The sequence below is a fragment of the Pseudopodoces humilis genome, chromosome 3 (genome assembly GCF_049639895.1).
Source record: "Pseudopodoces humilis isolate 2021_Gansu_Grassland_sample_001 chromosome 3, ASM4963989v1, whole genome shotgun sequence".
Taxonomy (NCBI): Eukaryota; Metazoa; Chordata; class Aves; order Passeriformes; family Paridae; genus Pseudopodoces; species Pseudopodoces humilis.
The window spans coordinates 4,891,468-4,911,593 of record NC_142202.1 but is presented as its reverse complement, the minus strand read 5'-3'; the positions used below and the strand labels follow the sequence as shown (position 1 = coordinate 4,911,593).

Sequence of the window (20,126 nt, the reverse complement as noted above, 5' to 3'; positions counted from 1 at the left end):
AGTTAAGGGTGAGTGCTCTGGTGTGGGGATGGCACAGAGGCAGCTCCGCAGAGTTGCCCTGCAGCCTCCCACCTCCCCGTGCCTCTGATAAAGGCTGCCCTGTTAGCTGTGGGATGTTTTCCAAAGTAATCCCATTAGGAAATTAGGGGTTCTTAATAACTGTGAGAGGATTGCTGTTCTGTGTGAATGGGTAGGTGCCTGAATGAATTACATACATTTTTTGTTCTTGATACAAATTTTGTAAGTTTTCTGCTACACACACATTATCTAGCGTCCTGGAAAGCTCCGCCATTTCTCTTCAAAGCACTTGGGTTATTCCTAAAACTGCTTTAGAAGTCTTGGAGAACATGTATTCACTTACCAGGGATGTTTTCTGCTTCCACACCTGATTAAATAAGTACTTTTTTTGGTGTCATATCAATAGAGCTATGGGAAAAATTAAATAATCTCTCCTTTTTCAAGGTGTGAAGACCAACCATATCAGTGGGGACTGAATCAGGACACTTACAAGCCTAGAGCATAAGGTTTCACAGACTTGGCTGCCCCAAACCCTCATCCTCAGACAGCTGAGGAAAACAGGCAGCATCATTTCCATTCTTTGTGAGAAGTGAGGGAAATGAAGTTTCTTTGTGATGGCTATGTATGTTACAGTTCTGTGGAGGGACCTTGCTGAGGGGAGGTTGGCTTGGCTTTGCAGTGAAATGGAGGTAACTTGCTGGCTTGTATCTTGTTGAGTAAACATGCTGTTCATTTTAAAAAGCAATGTGCACTGTGCCAGCTGATGTGCTTTTAGTTATCTGATGTTGTTTAGAGCTCTGGAGGACTTCAAGCATCCAGCAGTTGCGTTGAGATGCAAGTCCTGTGGGAAACCCTGGCATTGATCAGAGGAAAAAATACATGTCTAGAGCTGATGGTTTAAAATGTTACTCCAATAGTCTCATGGATTCCCGTCCCTGAGGGCAAATTAAATCAGTGCAGTGCCATTGATCTGCAGCTGGCTGCAACTTGTGAAGCCCTGTGGATGAGCCCTGGTTGGGACCTACTGCCTGACCTTCTGGCTGCTTCTCTTTGAGCCTGGAAAATGGATAACCTCTGAACAGACACCAACCATGATGGCTTTGAATACATGTCTGGGAGTGCCACAAGGTACCCAAATGCATCAAAGGAAAACAAAACAATTATGATGCTGAGAACGGAGAAAAGCCACATATCAAAGTGATTTAATAGGAGGTTTTGGGAGAGGAAGGTAAGGAAGATACCCAAGTTAACAGTGCTGGAGAGAGACTGTCAAAAGAGCTGGAGATTTTGGGAAGTTCAGCGTAGGGTAGAAAGCCAGATAGAGATGTGTGGAAGATGAGACCTGTGAAGAGAGGCCAACAGGAGCAAGTCTGCACTGTCTAAAAGAAATATGCAAAAAGGAGACAATCACCTACAAATACACAGGGGGGGACTTAGGATGCAGCCAGCAATCAATTTTCAAATAATGGACTTGATCTTTAGATAGACAAGTAAAGGTAATGAGGGTGGAATAAATACCTGATTTATGACCCCATATTTTTTTTATCTGCAGCAACAACACAACTGTATTTTCTTCTTCGAGCTTCTCTCCACCTCCTGAATCAGTCAGGGCAGCACCTTTACAGCTGTGATAGAAGAGGTTTTACACAGCTGCCAGCCTCCTCATCCTGCTGCTGTTTCAGACAGATGCTGCTCAAGTGCTTAGCCAGCCGTGCTTGAAACAGCCCAGACAGCAAGGTGGAGGACTATTTTAAGACAGCAGAAAGAAGGCAGAGAACTTTTTCAGCACAGGACAGTATTTTACTGAAAAGCAACAGGACCTCAGTCTGTTTTCCTGGGACCAGGAATTTGTCCTTGCCTTGCACAGCAGATTTGTGGAGTCCTCCAGAAAGTCAGTTCTGAACTTCTGAACAGTTCAATAGAGCTGTTAGGCTGTACTTTGTTTTAAGGGGGGACCCACCAACCCCAAGGGTTAATGCAGGTTGTGAGTGTATTGGCCATTTCCTGTGCCAGTAGAATGAGCAATACCTTTATCCCTCTCATTCTGCCACTCATACCTCCTTCCACCTTGCCAATGAAACTTCTCTTGCCCCAGCTAATCTATTAGCCTGTGCTCTGAAGCCCTCCTGCTGCGTTCTCCACATTCCTCAGGAAGGCCAAAACAGACAGGAGGAAAGCAAGTCAACTCAGTCTTATCAGGAAATAACAATAAAAATTGATGTGAACATTCACTTTCTGTAGGGCAAGAGCTGTAACAATTAGCTTTACCAGGCAGCCAGGCCAACCCAGGTCCATCCAGTGATGGAGAAGCTGGGAAGGTCACATTTCCTCCAACAGCCTCCAGCTCCTTGCTTGTACAGGATTGGAAGGACTCCTCTCTCTTCTCCACACCACCTGCACAGGAACCCAAAGAGCTGATGCTCCTTCCTGGACCTTAAAAGGAGTCAGGCCGTGATGTAATGAATGAATCCCACTGAAGTCTGCTGGCCAGGAGCCAGGGACCTCTGCTGGTGTAAACCCAGGTGCTTTGGGCATGTGGCTCTCATGGCAAATCATTTCTCTCCTGAAGAAGTCAGGCCATGATATTTGTAATAGCTGATACCTGATACGTCTTTTAAGCTGGACCCTTCACAAATGCAGATGAAGACCCTTGGACCAGGATAGAATTAGGTCTGAGCTCTCTGTTTTCATCGCTGAAAATGGCACAAGAATAATTCCCCTTTGAGTGCTGCTGTGTGAGACCTACATCTGACCACGGCAGAGCCAGGCTCTCATCTGGGATAGGTTGTCCTTGCTCCAGGATCTGGGGTGTAGATTTAGGATGCAAAGCTGTGCCTGTATTTGCTCCCCCTTGTATCAGAGCAAAGCTCACCACTTACTCCAAGTGCTGTCCTTGGAGCAAAGCCATCCAGTGCTGCTGGCATTGCTCTGAGCTTGGAGCTTCCATGGAGTGCAACTTGCAGCATGAGCAGAGAGGAGTACAAAGTAGGACCTGGGGCTTTCTTTCCTGGGAATTTCCTTGTTTCATAAGGTATTATAAACATATGTGGTAAGAGACTGGGTTAATTCATTAAAATCTTCCAGAAAGGAGGTCAGATAAGTGCTTGCCTCGCACAGATCTCAGTGTGTGAAGTTTATGGAGGTAGTTAGCTAATGACATCTGCTAAAAATCCCTGTGAAGCAGAGAGAATGGCTGAGAGTTACAACAGTATAAACATGTGTCTTTTTTTTCTTTCCTTTTCTCTCCTGTTTCCCTCTGACTTCTCCAGATCTTTCCACCATGTTCGGGAAAAAGAAGAAAAGGCTGGAAATTTCCGGGCCCTCCAACTTCGAGCACCGGGTCCACACTGGCTTCGACCACCGGGAGCAGAAGTTCACGGGGCTGCCCCAGCAGTGGCACAGTTTGCTGGCGGACACGGCCAACCGGCCGAAGCCCATGGTGGATCCCTCATGCATCACTCCCATCCAGCTGGCTCCTATGAAGGTCAGTGCTGACTCCCTTGGAGTCCCTCAACCTGCCTTTAATTGCGTGTCACCTTAATGAAGCAACGCCAGCAGCGTGTTGGTATTACATATCAGCTGTCCTGGGAGGCAGGCATGGCTGGGAGGGAGCTGCAAATCTAAACATTTAACAGCAGAGCTGCAAGGAAAAAAGGAATTCTGTGTATAAAACTTGTGGGAGTGTCTCAGTAGAGCGTGAGTCACGGGTCTGGCAGGGGCAGAGCATTTGCGCTCCCGGGCTGCAGAGGAAAAAGCCACAAGTCCCAGTGGAGGGCCAAAACGCTGCTCCTCTGCAGCATAAAGCTCCCTGATAATTAATTTAAGAACAGTGCTTTAGGCAAAGGCAGTTTGAAGCAAGGGAGAGAGGGAAAGGTACACCAAAGGAAAGAAATTAAATTGCTTGTTCAGCCGGGCAAGGAGCTCAGGGAGGGATCTCATTGCCACCCGCCGCTTCCTGCAGGGGTAGGACATGGTGATGAAGCTGAGCTCCTCAGTGGGTAGGAGAACGAGGGGAAACAGCCCCAGGTCATGGCTTGGGAGGCTCAGGCTGGACCTGGGAAGAAAACTTGGCTTAGAGGGTAGAGCAGCATTGGACAGGGAGCCATCAGGATTCGAGGCTCAGGATTCCGGTAAGACCAATCGACCCTGATTTTGCAGTTTCTTTGGGATTGCACATCCTGACATCCAGGTGAATCCCACCTGTGTGATGGTGATAGCCTAGACCCTGCCAGCCACGCACCCCTCCCTGCCATGCAGCTGCAGAATAAATTCAGGATTACATTTTCATGTGGATTTTTCTGCAGCAAGGGAAAATCAGGCAATCCTAAGAGCATGGACCCTGTAGTTATATTTGCTAAGTGCTCTTTGCTAAATTTACATTTTCTGCCTGCTCTAGAAGAGCACTCATCACTTGCTGATCAGGTCTTCTGGGTGCTGCTACAGGACAATGGGGATAAAACCAAGGTCTTCTCTTTTTTTCTTTTTTTCTTTTTTTTTTTTTTTTTATTCTGTAATGAAATATTTTGTTGATAATTGTGGCCCAGAATAATGAGGAAAGAAGTAATCTTTTTCCTGCTGATGGAGGAGAGCAACTTTGTTCCACAGCCCTTCTTAACACCAAAAATATCTCTGGATGTTTTGACATGAATACATGAAGATGTTTTAAAATGGGGGAAAAGAAAAAAATGGAATTTATTATCTTGCAGAAATGCCCTCTCTTTCCTACAGTTCTGGAGCTATAAATCCCTAAGCTTAAAAAGTTTTAAGTTACATTACTTTTCTCAGCATTATAAAGATCATATGACTCTGGGTTTTGGCCTGCAAATGGACATGTGCAGAGCTGGGTTCATGTCCCACTGAAATAATACACAGTGAGGGATCAGGCCCCAGATGGGCAATTGCCATGTTTTGAAGTAGAGAAAATCACTGTTGGTTCTTTCCAAGAAGTTGTAGATTCTTCCTTTTCTGTGTATCAGGTATATGTGCATATGCCGGGGATGAACATCTCAAGTAAACTGCCATGTGCCAGGAAGGGGCTGGGCCCTACAGCCAAAATGCATCTCCCAGTCCAAGCTCATTCTTCCAGTGTAGCCTCAGGTCATGGTGGTCCTTGATGCCACCTGCATCCCACAGCATCTTCCCAGAATGTGTGTCCCAGGGACAGGATTCCTGGAGCCTGGTATCCTCATGGGGCTGAGCACAAAGCATCTGCAGTGACACCCCCAGGAAGGAGTTTCTGTGCAGGTAGAAGATGTGAATTTGGAAGGAGATTACCCAGACTGCAGCTGATTGCGTTCCCAAAGGTATAGGTAGGTGAGGAAAATAAGGATTCAAGAAACTGTGCCTTTACCGTCCTGTTTCATTCTCTTTCTGAGACTGAGTTGTAGCTAATTGAAATGGGCCTCCATAACAGCACTAGAAAGTTTTAACAGCAAATAAGAGGCATTGACTATCAACTGAGAATTGGCTTTTAACTCTATTGCAAGATACCACTTTACTGCATATTTATTAAGACTTAGCATGCTTTGTTTTCATACAGCTTAATTTACAGAGAGAAGCTGAGTTGCAGTCACTTTAAATTAAGAATATTTAATGTTGCTAAACTAGTTCAGCATAAACATTTAATTTAGACAAATTTTTAATGTGTGCACTTGTACCAGCACCTTTACTGTTTAAAGGGTATTTGACACTGAGGATTCCATAAACTCACTGAGAACTGTAGATTTAAAATGCACTTGCAATTCATGAAGATAGGAACCAAAGGTTCTGAGATCTCAGTATTGTTTAGAACTTTTCTGTTTTCCACAACAGCTGATAGTTCAATTAATGAATGCATTGACGTGTAGCAGAAGAGGATTCACAGTTGTGCCCTGAGTCACAGTATTAAGTCAGGCTGAGGCATTTGGCCAGACTTAGTTCATGCTGTGGTTTCAGGTCAGACAGCAGCTCTGTAACTCTGCTCTAATGTGCTCCTAAATTTCTTTTCCATTTAATTCCTTCAGTATTGACTGTCTTTGTGGTGTGAGGCAGAAGCGTTCCTCCTAGTTGGTGCTCCTTCGTGACTGAAGAGTAGCACAGATCAGAGAGACAGACTTTGACAGCGCTCTTTCTTGGTTTTGAGACAGAACTGGTGTTTGCTTGCTTTAGGCTTCACCCAGAGCTGAGGCAGAAGAAGGGAAAGACTGAGTTCTGTAGGTTTTGCAGCTTTCCCAGTTCGTGGTGTTTGCTTGTTTCTCAGCCTGCAAAGCAGATCTGATGGTGCCTAGTGTATCCCTTTGGGTAAAACCAATAAATGATAAATACCCCCACTGCTCCATCTCTATCAAAGGCAGCAGCAGCAGTGATGATGATAAGGCAGTGCCCTGGGCTCCCAAATATCCTGGGGGATGTCATCCCCCTGCTTCTGTGCTGGTTGGGATGAAAGGCTCATAGTGCTTTGGCACGCGGGTGGCGGCAGCTTGTCATGGAAATATAAGCCTTTGAATCCAAACCTGAGCTGTCTGTACAAATTCATTCGTTTCAAAAACAACCAGAGACAATAATGGGATTCCCCTTCTCAGTGTGGCTGACCCAGATACCAGCAGAGGATTGTGTATTTCAGGTGCATGCACAAGTATAGCACAGCAGAAAACTTCATGAAAAATAGAACAGCAGTGATCTTGATAGGTTTGAGGGGTAGAGACGAGGAGGGGGTGAAAAAAGGCTGATTTTTCATTGAAAACATCCCTGCATGAAAAATGAACAGTCTGTGTCTGCCTGTACTTAAAATAAGCTTAGTCTTCAAAGTCTGACATCCTGATGCCAGGCCTCTTGGTCTTTTTGCTTCAGTACTTTGTAGTTATTCCATGTGTACCTGGAGCTCGTGGGTTGCTGTTTGTTCTCAGCACACAATATGCTTGGCTTATCTTTGCCTTTATGCTGGACAGAAGCTCCAGTTTGTTATCACCCTTTGATTTTTGGAAAGCTTCAGAAGCAATAACTAAGCAAATGCATCTCCACTCCATTCAAAATACCAGAAAAACAGACACCAGTACCTTTATTCTGGGGATTTTTGCCAAAAGAGCTCATCATTGGCTTTGTAAAGATGCTCCATTAACATTCTTGAATGCCTGCTGCTGTCAGTGGGAACAGGGAGGCACTGAAGACTTGTTAAAATCCCTTCCCATGTTTCCTAGTGCAGGGAACAGCTGAGCATCCTCACTTCTGTCAAGTTACTGGAGGGAAAAATGCCATTTGTTCCTGAAAAAAATACCATATAAAATACCATTCTGGGGTTATTCTTTAGTTGTCTGTTCTGCTTCATGCATCAAGCCTCCATTGCTATGTCTTTGTTGGTGCTTTGGGTAGTTTCATCCATCCACACCTTCAGCAAGATCAAGGCTCCCAACTTGAGAGTGACACAGTGCTGAGTTTGTCCTTGAGAAAGGAGGGAAGCAGCTGTCAGTGTTTGGGTGGCTAAATTTGTAGAGACTTCAAGAAAACTGAATCCCACCTGCTGGGGCCTCCAGATGACCTTCTCCCTTCTGCAGTAAATCCAGCCGTAAATCACGTGAAGAAATTTCACTTTTCCTGTCTTTTCTGCCCCATTTCCTTCCCTTGAAACACAGGTGTAAGGGGATGAGGGCTCTCGCTGCCCTGTGGTGTCTGCTGTGCTCTGAGAGGAGCATTAGTATAGAGGGGTGGTGCAGAGGGGTCAGTGTTCAGCAAAGGCAGAGCGAGATCCTCAGTTTGACATCGATGCTGTATTGCCAGAAAAATGGCAGGAGCCTCTTCAGTGCCCTGGGGGCTGGGCTGCCTTCAGGGTAGAGGAAACATTGTCCTTTCCATCCCTTCACCAAAGTGCCCCTGGCTGCCCCACGTGTGAGCTGAGGTGTGCATTCATTTGAGATGCACGTGGACTGTGCCATTAACCCGTGGCAGTTCATTTACCTGGCATCCTGCAACACGTGGGTTTTGCAGAGCAGAGAATTTCTGTACGGGACAGACCACAGGCTTGCCAGCTTCTCTCCGTCTTTCATTCTCATATCTCAGTAGTCTAACCTGTATTTTTTGTCTTAAAATTTTAGTTTTTCTTACTTTTGTTTCAATCCTTGACTCCAATCCTGGTGAGTCAGTTTTAATTTTTAAAATTTTTCAAAGTTTCTGCTGATGCATTTCAGCCTCTTGTCTACAAAGATTTTAAAAAAACAGAAAATGAGTTATTGGTTGTGACCCTTCCAATAGCTCTGACATGAAAATCAAAGCTTTTGTTCATGAGGACAGATGAAAAAAAAGAAAGTATATCTCTTCCCCATTCTGTTTAGCTTCTTAAAATTTTCCCAACAATGAGATTCAAACCTCTTTTAAGGTGACATTTTTTTCTTGCATTTACATGCATCCTTGCTTAGATGGAGGATACTGTGCACAGTGATGCTGAGTGCGCAAAGACCTCAAAGAGGAAGATGAATGAGGATCCTTTTTTGGGCTTGAACAGTCAGAAGTATCCAGATCTCATCAGAAAACCCCCATCCCTCTCCTCCCCATGTGGAATTTCACAGAGGAAATGCCTGACCAGGAAAAGGGGGATATAGAAATAAAGAGCTGTTCAGAGGCATGGGAGCAGATGGACAAAGCAGTGTTGTCCTGACCTCTCTTCCTCACCCTCCCAAATTTTTACTTCTCCTTGACAGTTCTTGTCAGGACAGGACCTGGAAGGCTGCTGACATCTCGTGGGCCTTCCTTGTAAGCACAACGTGAAAAGTCACACTTGGTTCTTAATTCCGCGTTTTGCAATGGCGCGTTCAGTCTGGTGCTTGCTCTGCTGGGAGAGGGTGGAGGGACTGTCTCCAAAAAGGGCAGGGGCCAGCAGCTTGCAGCACAGCACATCCTGGGTGGAAGGAAAATGTTTTGCTGCCAAGTGTGGTTGAGCAGCAGGACAGCAGCCAGGGGGGACTGTGGGATCTCAGCCTTCACAAAGGAGAAGGCAAAATTTGATGGATAATGCCCTTTAGCCTGATCGGATTTCAATGTTAGCCCTGCTCTGGAGGCAGGAGTCCCTTCCAGCCAGAGCTCTTCTGTGATTATCTTCATCTGCAAGTGATTATTGTCAGATTTACAATTGTCCTGTAAGACAGCCCCACTTCCGACTTATTTTGATCACTGAACAGGAATGCATTTGCTGCTAGGTGCTCCTGGAAGAAAATACTGCCACACATTTAAGCTTTTCTTTCAAAGGGATCATGCTTCACCCTTGAGTGCCATTTGTTTCACTGTGTCTGTAAGTGACAATGCTACCTTAGTTATCTCTGTTCCCCTCATACAGATATAATACAAATATGCCATCTAGTGCCCACGTCTAACTTAGTGTGAGAAGAGCAATTTTGTGTAATCTTGCAGGAATTTAATCACTGTACAAATAGAAATGAGCCACAGTATGAATCAGTGCAAGAAGTACACAGCTCAGAAGCTTTTTAGAATTTTATAGGTTAATATGTTCTGATATGTTCTGCATTGTACAGAGGAAACTTTTGGGTTTATATCGGATTGTCTGATTTCAGAAAATTACAGGTTTTACGTAAGTCCTTTAGAAGAACACTTTTGCTGCCTGTGACAGTAGAGTGTGTTTAAAAGTCATCTGGACAATGCTCTCAATAACAGGCTTTAAACTGATCAGCCCTGAATTGGTCAGATGGTTTGATTGAGTGATTATTGTATCTCCATTCTATTCCATTCCATTCCATTCCATTCCATTCCATTCTAAAGGAAGCGCCTCTCCCTGTGATGCTTTAACTGATACATTCTCAGTTCTTCTTTATAGCTTTCAGTTTCTGGCTGCTTCTTTATAGTTTTGAGTTTCTGGCTTTCTGAACAGCAGAGTTCCTGATCAGCAGCTCTTTTATTTTCACACAGTTGTCTTCCATGCTGTTGAAACATTTCATCCAGCCTGATTTTGACATTGTTTTTCTAGAGCCTCATTTGAAGAATCCAAAACAGCATCATTATCATTTCAGAGTGACTCAAAACACAGGATATTCCTCAGTTTTTCAATTCAAGTAATGTGCCAGAAAATGAATTATTCACATACCTTTTTTGACCAAGATATTGGTCCTTCATGATAAACCCCCAGGTTCAGTCAGGTACATTTGGAGTCTGTCTGCAGCTGGACTCTGGATACCAACACCAGGGTTTACAAGCAGGACTTGGTCATTCTAGAGAAACACTGAGGTTGCCAGTAAAAAAAAATCTCTCCTAGAACACAGAGTAAATACTGTAAGTGTCCAAAAAAGTTTTTCACATTCCATCCTGTTACTGTCCTTTAAATATGCTCAAATGAAGCCTGCAGGAAGGAGGTTTTCAGAGGTGGTCGCTGTAGCTGACAGTGGGTGCAGGACAGTCTGGACTGTGAAGACAAGTTCAGCATTGCACTAAAGCCTTTAGTCCATCATTCTGCCCCTCTGTCTTGCAGGAGTGACATGTGGCTGCCTGCAGATCATGTCCCTCATTTGAAAGGTCCCAAAACATCCCAAAAGAGCTTGTGTTGCCAATACTCTCCTCCTGCAGGCAGTGGAGGCAGGCTCACACCTACACCTGCTTCCCTGAGGGAGTGTTGGAGTTTGCTGTCTGCAGTGAGGGGATCTAGGGAAGTTCTTCAGAGATCCTTTATCATCTTAGCAAGCTTTGCCCATAAAACAGTTGCCATTGATTTGAATTGGTCACTTACATGACAGAGGAGTTACTTTACCCGGGCCTGCAGCAGTTGTAGACGGTAATACAGATCAATATAGATTACAGACTTCTGTGGGTAAAAGGTGTCTCCAATATGATTAGTAAAAGGTTGTTCTCAAATGTATCAGCACTGAGATTTTATGTAGTATTAGTGTTGGAGGTATCTTGCAAGGTTGAGCTTTAGTCCTATTATTGAGGGCTTACAGGGATGAGCAGAACTTTGCAGGACACTAAAGATTAAAAGTAAACTTGCAGTTCACAGTCTACAGCTGCTGAAGCAGACCAGCCTCCTTTAGAGCACAAAACCCACTAGGTCTACACAGGTCTACACATTAAAGGGCCAAACTCTCGTGCCAGCATTTCAGAAATTGAATCTGGTCTCCACTGGGAATACCAGACTGGGAATACTCTCGAGGTACCACTTCATAACCTGAAACAAGCCAGGAATTAGATCCTGACCAAGGACACTCATAATCAGGTTCTTTTTTTAACATGGAAGTTGGTCCCTGAAGACAAATCTATAGGACACTCTTCCAGTAACTCCTGTGGCTGACTTGCCTGTCCTGAAAAATGAGCCACACTCCCAGCTTGCTGCCTGGAGGTGGAGGGCTCCATCACTGCTCCATGTGGCTGTTGTTGTTTGTTCAGCCAGCTTTTTACTCCAAAGCCTTCCCTGTACTGGCCATACTCTTCCTGGGGCCAGGGGCAGAGCTTGGGCCTGGGAAGGACCAGGCAGCAGGTGGAGGTGATGCTTTGGGTGCATCCTAAAGCATCCAAAATTTTGGATGCTCCTGGAACCTGTTCCATGGCCATGGTCCCCCAGAGCAAAGCATGGAAAATAAACAGTGAGGAGTAAGCAGTAAATGCTTTCCCCAGTAGATGTTTGGAAAGGCTGGGTGTGTTTTGATCAGTCACACAGTCCAGCAAGCTCCCGCTTGGCTCAGCTGAGAAAGCCAAACTGGAGTAACACATACTGGGAGAAGCCTTGTTTCCATGGATTGGCTGAGCCTCCAGTGTTGCTGCTGAAGTCCCTCAGATCAAAAGCTGAGTTAGAAAATTCTCTGCTCGTTTGGTCGGTGGTCGGCCGTGGGAAACACTAGGTGGCAGCAGGGAATCTCTGGAAGTTCGTATCCATGCCTGTCAAAGGCAGACCCTGACGGCTGAAATAACGAAGAATCTGCTTGGGTATTCTGATGGCTTTTGCTCAAGGCAGATGCTTTAGCCCACGTAGTAACAGGGCTGTGGAGGGGATTTCTTCATCAAATTGGTCCTGCAGAATCTGCAGTCCACGTCAGTGTTGGGCAGCTCTTCCTCCTTCCAGTTCATTCATCTGTGCAATGACAGGAGTTGTTCAGTCGCTGCACATTCTGCACATCTCAGTGACAGATGTGTCCCTAGGTCTGCTGATGAACCTGGTGTGAGCCCTTGTAGTCCAGAACAGAAACCAGACAGGGTACAGTCCCATTAAACTGTGCTCCATATAACAGAAATCTTTAACATCCCTTCCAATGCAAACTGTTCTGGGATTCTATAATTATAAACAAGCAGCCACATTTATTCAATCCCAGCAGAGCTTAGTTTAATAGAGTCATGGGATCAGAGGGGAAAATATGTTGCCAAGCAGCTCAGTTACCTGTGGAGACAAAGCTCCAGGTATAAATGTGCTTTTTTCCATCTCCTGCTCTGACATGATTAGATCTGGGCTTTGGTGGCTCTCTAGGAATTTGAAAGTGTTTTGCTGAGCTTTCTTTCTTGTCTTCCCCTTCAAGCAGGATCCAATTACACCAGACAAGCGCTATGTATTACCAGGGAACAGCACTGACTTGCCTGAAGAGACTTTTAAATGCCTTTTCTGTTGTCTGTGGGATGAACTGTGTGGGCCAGAAAAAAAAAGGGCATTTCAGATACAGATCTTTGGAGAGAGAAAAGTGAATGAAAGGGAAGTATTTAGGGTGAACATTTCTGCTCTTTAATTGCTGAGATCCAACAGGCATTAGTAGTAAGCTGTCAGGATCACACAGTTAAAAGGATAGCATAAAATTGTGAATTTTACTGAATTCTACAGTTTTGTAGTCTGAACAGAACAGTAATTGGTATCTGTGTCCTAGTTTGCAGTTAATGATTCTCACTGAGCACAGTGCAAGATCCTTATTGCCGAGGCTTATGCTTCCCTGTGAAGCAGCACTTTCCAGGAGCATGGGACATATAGGTGTAGAAATCTGTTTTAAACACAGCAGTTCTAATGAACCACCTTGGGAAAACACTCCAGAGCAGAGGTGAGGTCTGACTGCCATCCCACACCCCAGGCTGGGGGAAGCAGCCCCATTTCTCCCTTTTCAGCAGCATCTGTAGTGCTCTTCTTCTCCCTGACTTGCTGTGCTGTCTGGCAGGGCTGGAGGAGGGAGGGAGCTGCTCTGTGTCAGGCAGATTCATTTATTAAGCGTGTCAGGACCAATCTGCCACCGAGGACAGAGTGCACTTGGTGGCGACGCAGCCCAGCAAATCGAATCAAATTGAGATTAGCCTAGAAATGTTTGAGCAGTTTCTTGTACACGAGAGATTGTCCTCCTGGGCTGGGCTTCACCCCTGCTGCAGAGCATCCTCTGAAATCTCCTGCCTCACTTTGTTCCCATCAAGAAGATGTTTGATTTGCACTTCTCTTTTACAACAGGGAATAATTAAAACATCAGCTGAGGAAGCTCCTCGTGTCTTTTGTCTCACCTTCCTTGTAAATTTGACTTAAGCACTGGAGTTCCGCACAGGAGCACTTTTTGCTTCGTGTCCATGTTTGCAGATGAAAACCACTCAGTGGGAGTCAGTCCTGCTTCCTTAAGACATTCCTATGGCTGCATTTCCCATTTGATAGTGTCCTTGAAAAGTAATATATTTCCTTGGAAGAAAGAATGCTGCGATTTACAATGCAGATGACATTATTTTGTGTTTTTATTTTGCCAATACAAATTCCTGGATTACCTGAAATCAAGGAGTGATCTTTCAGGAGAGGATGAAGAAGTAAGTAGTCAGAGACATCAGTCAGACTAAAAAGTACCCCTTGCATGTGTGTGGCCAGGATTGCACAATTTTAGTGTGTTAGGAGGAATTTTGAAACTTCCTGACTGTTTTAAGGCCATGGGACTAAGGCATTTTTTTGACACATTTTTTGGCTGTAGGATGATTTCTCCTGCTGTACTTTGATAGTGCCTTTCCTGCCAACATGGGCAGTGCTTTGCACACATCACCCTGCCCTTGCTCTGGGTGTAAATCCCAAATCCACAGGGCTGAGATTGCAGGGACTCTCCCAACCCTGAGCAGGGCTCGTGGGCAATGAGCCCCATCAATCTGGAGTGCTGGGGACTGAGGCACTCAGCACTCACCAACATCTTCCAGTCTCTGCCTCTGCCTGATGATTTATGGAGTGGGAAAGTAATTCACAACCCTCTGCCACGGCTTGCGGAGCACCAGGAGCTCCTTGAGCCGGCCCCACAAACTCAGAAACAGAAATGTTAACTTTGTCTTCAATCACCTGCTGTACATAAAGTTTCCTTTGCTGTGGCTGATCACAGCCAAAAGTAATACAGTTCAAACTGTTTCTTCTAAATTAACAGACTGTCAAAATCTTCATTTTAATTAAAAGCAGGAGATGACCCTGACCACAATGGAGTGACCCAAGAGCCTCTGCCCTCCTGAGCAAGTGCCCCACTGTCAGAGCTGTCAGATGGAGGCAATTACTTCCCAAGCATAAAATTTTATCACACTGGAATTGACTTAAATATTTCAGAAAGCTCAGTCAAACTGCAGCCAGAAAAATCTTTCACTAAGGAAAAAAAAAAATCATTAATTGGGTTAATGCTCCATCAGCCTTGCATTTGTTAATGGGCATGTTTAGGGCACGAGGGGAACCTCATCCAGGGAAATTTCATCCAAGCTACAAAGATGGTTTATGCTGCAGTGTGACTTTGTGAATTACAGGCTGTCCCTCTCAGCTTTTTTAGCTGGGGCTGCTGGAGGAGAGCAGACTGCATTCCCTGTGTGCAGTGCCCTGTGCCACAGTGGTCATCATGGTAAATGTAGGGGTGAGTGGGACTGGGAGGGTGGGGGACTGACTTTCACACCACCCACCCATCAGCAGGGTAGCATGGGGTCCTGGACCCCATGAAAATCCCACTGCAGCCCTTTTGTGGCCCTTACAATGAAATCTGTGATCGTGGCTTGGTTGTAAAAAGGCTTCTTTGAAATGCCTGTCAGCCCTGGGAGGACTGACACGGTGTTGTGCCCCTCTGGTTCCCAGCACCAATCACGTGTAGATGTAGAGTACTGACTCTGTGCCCTAAAAACAGTGGCAGTGGGTGTCTCAGTGCCAGCACCATGTGGGACACCCACAGCTCCTCTGGAGTGTAGCAGTGGCTTCTCAAAGGTGAAGTATTTGGGAAGCTGGTGGGGAAGTGTTGTTTAATTCTTGCAATTTCTCATGCCTTTGTTGAGAAAAGTGGGGCTTTGTTTTCCTCACACTACCCACACATAAAAACCTGGAAAAAACAACAGTCTAGACTTCAGATAGTAGAGGTAAGGATGACTGGCTGATGCTCATTAAGGTTGATGATGATTGTGATGTGGCTGCAGAGACCTCTGCATGCATTTGGGATAGCCCCAGACCCCTGTAGGCTTCTCTTGCTGTCTCACCTTCCTGCAGTTTCTCTGGGGAGTGCTTGCACCAAGTTCACATGGGCAGCAGAGTCAGTTTGTACCTGGTTTAAGATGCATTTTCACAATGCATTTTCCTGTGAAAGTGGTGATGCCAGAACTGAAAGAGGTCACCAGCCCTTGCATCATCTCCTGTCACCTGCATCGTGGCTGAGGATGAGGAGCTGCAGTGCAGAAGGCATCATTCCTGTGTCTTTCCCTAAGCACATCAGTAGTCCAGGCACAAACCAGCTCCCAAGTCCAGATCTCAGAGGTACCAGAGAGGCACTGGAGCTTCAGTGCTTTTTATTAACTGCTCTTGGTTCTGTTATTTCTCTTTGGAAAAAGCCTTGTTTAAGTCACACACGGCTCTGCCTGCAGCAAACTTTGGTCCTGGACCTGTGACATACCTGCTGCAGTCTTGGAGTTACAAAACTGAAAGTGGAGTTGTGTTTCTTGGAGGGAGGAACTTCTGTCATCTTCCCCAAATGTCAACAGAGACACAAATTGCTTTGTGTTTTTTAGCTTGCTCTGGAGTCAGCCCAGTTGGAAAGCTCTGGGGTGCTTCTTCTGCAGGATATCCCCCATAATTTCCATAGCATCCTGTGTGCTGCAGAAACCACACCAGCAGTTCCTGGAGCACAGCTATACCTCAGTAAATATTATTGAATTTGTTTGCAAATTCCTTGGGGGAAAAAAAAAGCAATTCCACTAACACTGAGGCACTGGCAACTGACACGGCTTTGAAGGGGGGAAAACAAGGTAACTGGTGTTTATCACGCTTCCCAAGTCACTGATCTTTCTCTTTCCCTGCCAGAAAATATTGATTTGACAAAACAGGAAAACTTTACATTGATGTACAGATTTTTTCCAGAATTTTGACAAAACATTGCAATCTTTGGTGTGGCTTGATACAGTTTTTTAGTTTAGTGGGTCCATTCTGCATTGTTGTGCTGAAACCATTGTCACCAGCCAAAGTGCATCAGTGCTAAGAGGGCAGTTAAAATTCCTGTGGCTAATGTTTTTGAAGGATTTAATTTTGCTTTGCCTTTTTATCTCTGGATAAAAGAAAAATTTGAAAGGTCCTAAGTCCTATGAAATAGGAATTGTTTGGTTTGAGATTTCTGCACTCCTCTCCCTGAAGTGCTGTTTAACCCATCAGTAGTACAGAGACTTTCTCGTTCAAATTAAAAGTTTTAAGTCACATTTCGCACATTTGTCATATGTCTGAGAGATTCCTGTGTGTGTATATGACATATAAAATTGCACAGATCAGATATGTTTCAAGTAGGCCCAGAATAATTATTTTAAACTTTTAATATTCTCTGATAGCATTTCAAATTACATATAACAGGCATTTTTGTGTATTTAAAAAAAAAAATAAGGAAAAGTTACTAGAATGTAGATATTTTGGTGGTATTTTAAGACTAAATGTTGTGTTAAAGTTGCTATATTTTAAGATGTCAAAAGAATTACCAGTGAATGTGATTATAATGAAACGGTATTCTTGTTGTTATGGAAACCAACTTTTAAAACTGCTGTGCAGGGTGAGAAATCACACGGTGCTGGTTTTGGTGAGCCTTTTTTTTTCTATAGTTTTCCATTATTTTGCTTTTGAAGAATTTTGAGCAGCTGGCACTAGTGTTGTTAAGCATATTAGACTGCTCTCAAGCTGTACCTTTGTTATGATCCAGTGATTTGGAGTCAGCTCTGGTGACATGCACATCCCGGATGTGGCACATCCTGCAGCACCCATGGGCTCGTGTCTGGGGGCTTCAGCCCTCCCAAAGGCTGATTTGGCTGAGTTTTGCTGCGGGGGTTTGCATTTCTCTATAATTTCTCCTTTGCAGGGGAAAGGTCCCATCTAAGAGCTGTCCCAAACAGAGATTTATGGATCTAGAAAGGGATTAGAGCAATTAATGAGATGGGATTGTGGCTCAGGTGCTTAGACACTTCATGGCAAGGGGCAGGTGACACTGTCTCATGCTCCTGGTTTGGGCAGGTGACTCTGTGGTGTAAAGTGCATGTTTGGTCCAGGGAGACCCAAAATCCTGGCCCACCTGAGTCACCCAACACCACTGCAATCTGCAGAATGCCTTCCCCAAGGAGGGAACTGTGGGATACCAAAACAATTACTTTTTCCTAATATTGTTTTTGTGGGGAGAATGAGAATTTATAGCTCTGGGAAGGAATTCATAACAGAAATGATATAAACTCCAAGGCTTCCAGGTGCAAACCAGGCTCTAAATTATAGGCTTCAGGAAGGGATGTTCTGACATACTTTCCTGTCTGTTGTGTATTCCTTGTGACTAACTCTGAGTAATAGCTGTTTTGTAGACAGGCTGTAGATCAAAACTGGAGCAGATCCCACAGGACACTACTGGAGGGTGCAGAGTGATAAATTACCTCTTATCCCATCCAGCATCATTTCTCACAATGTATCTGATGAGTTCATGTCAAAAAGACTTCTTTCCAGGCTAATCCATATGTGGCACAAGCATCCTAAACTTCCCATTTAAGGGAAAGAGGGGATGGAGGTATAGAAATTTTTGTCATTTCTTCTCATGAAGCTTCCCTGTTCAGATGTAATTAAGAATTCACTGGAATGTGGAAGGATTGGGAGGATAACTCTGATGCTGTCATTTGGAAGAGCAACACAGAGGTTTGAATTTGTCATCATGTGAATATTCCATGGAGAAAAGCCTTAAGTGCCCAGTGGAACCACTTAACTGAGAGCAGCGGTCCCAGCTCCCAGCTGAGTTCCCTGGGCCTTCGGCTGCCATCCCTTTTCCTCCCTGGCAGCACGTTTTCCCCCTGAGCCCAGTCCTGGTGTCAGCCCTCAGGGTGGCACCTCGGCCTTAAAGTGTAGCCACGAGGAAAAGGATCCACCTCATGTTGGCCCTGGGCTGCTGCAAAAAGCAGAGGTTTGCTTCATGCTTTCTCCTCTTTCCAGGAGTTTCAAGAGACTCCATCTATTTCAGGCTCACAGAATCACAGAATTGGTCTGGTTGGAAAGGATCACAGTGGGTCATCTGGTCCCACCTCCCTGCTCCAGCAGGGTTATCCCAGAGCACATGGCACAGGATTTCAACCAGACCGTTCTTGAGTTTCTCCAGTGAGGGAGAGTCCACAACCTCTCTGGGCAGTGTGTTCCGTTGTGTGGTCACATGCACAGTAAATTCTTCCTCCTCTAAGTACTTTTTCTTCTGGTAAGATGCAGACCCCCGATGTCTTTGGCTGCAGCTATAAAACTCTGTTACTTACAGGGAAAGCTGGAGTTTTCCTTCTGAAGTGATGACAAGGATAAGTTTTTCTCTCCAAGTGCCATTCATATTTATTTTCACTGGGAGTAGAATGTGGTGTCATGAACACAGCTTCAAATATTTTGAATCTCTTGCCACACAATAAAATTACCAACACATCCATCACTTAGAATTAGATTATTCTGTGCTTTATGCACCTTTTCTTAAGAAAAAAAAAATTGATTTTCAGCTGTGCATAGGCTGTGCTTTTAGTTCATGTATAATGTAGATGAGGGGAGAAGCTAGCTAGAGGCAAAATCAGAGTTTAGATTGGCTCTTTATAAGGGCAACCTTTCTTTAAAATTCCTTTCTTTTTCACTCTGCACATCACAGACATTTAAAATCCTCATTGACTCCTGAAAATACAGCTCCAGGAGGACAAAGGATGATATATTCTTAACGAGTGGGTAAAGTATAGTAGTTCTAAAGACAATAAATGCAAAGGTCACATTAGGGCAAAGCAGTTAATTACCCACTTCATTATTGTCAAGGTTAATACAGAATTTGAGCACAGAAGCTGTTTTTCATCTCCTCCTGGAAACAAGGCAAGACAGCCTCTCTCCCAGACAGATCCATTATAGCTTATCACCGCAGGACAGGCCGCTGCAGAAGCACCATGAAGGATGTCTACTGTCACCAGGCTCCGGAGCAGGCGCCCAGCCTGGCCAGAGAGCGCTGGGAATGAAATGGGAGCTGCAGCTCCAGCTTTAATTCACGGAGACTGCGCCCCATTGATTTAATGTGCGGGGGGAGCGGTAGCGTAAAATTCCCCGGCGCTCCTTCATCTGCGGGAACATTGATCCCTCCTAAATTGCACAGTGCGCCGGGAAACGTCCTTTAATAAACACGGCGTATCGACCATCGCCCAGCCGGCTTTGCCTGGGGAGCCCTGCGGGAGCTGTGCCCACGGAAGGGCTCCAGCCCGCTTTTCCATGCGTGACAAGGTGTTGTACAGGTTTCCATTACATGAGCTCGGTAGACAGAACAAAGGCCTTGGAAATCTTATCCCATCGAGCTTGGCAATGAATATTTTGCTTTTATCTGCTTTGCCTGCAGCACCTCTGAAAATTCCTTAAGTTTAAAAATGCAAAAACCAGTAAGTGGTTAAAAAAAATTCAGAAAACAATCTTTGTAAATATATCTAAAATATAGAGAGACAGAATTCCCTTCTCCTCCTTCTCATATTTTTTTTTATAAACCCTTTATAATTAGAAAAACTAGTCTAGTTCCTATGACACTAATTACCATTATATATTTTTCCATGATAGCCCTTTTCTGTTACATTTTCTTTCAAGGTTTTTGTTTTGCTTTTTAAGTTACAGTTTAAATGTCCCATCATTTTTGATTCCTGCCATCATGTATATATCCCATGAGGTTTTCCCTCTGCTCGCTGATAACAGTGCCCAGAGTCCACAATCCCAA

The 20,126-nt window shown here is 44.7% G+C and overlaps 1 protein-coding gene across 2 annotated transcripts in view; it reads left to right on the top strand.

Annotated features, from left to right (window-relative positions):
- The window catches only part of PAK5 (p21 (RAC1) activated kinase 5), an 87,392-nt gene that overhangs the window by 45,054 nt on the left and 22,212 nt on the right, over window positions 1–20,126 (top strand). For both annotated transcript variants that reach the window (XM_014254604.2, XM_088053514.1), the window contains exon 2: window positions 3,288–3,502. In XM_014254604.2, coding sequence (XP_014110079.2) covers window positions 3,299–3,502 — 204 coding nt within the window. In that variant the 5' untranslated portion in view covers window positions 3,288–3,298. The remainder of the gene's footprint in view (window positions 1–3,287; window positions 3,503–20,126) is intronic.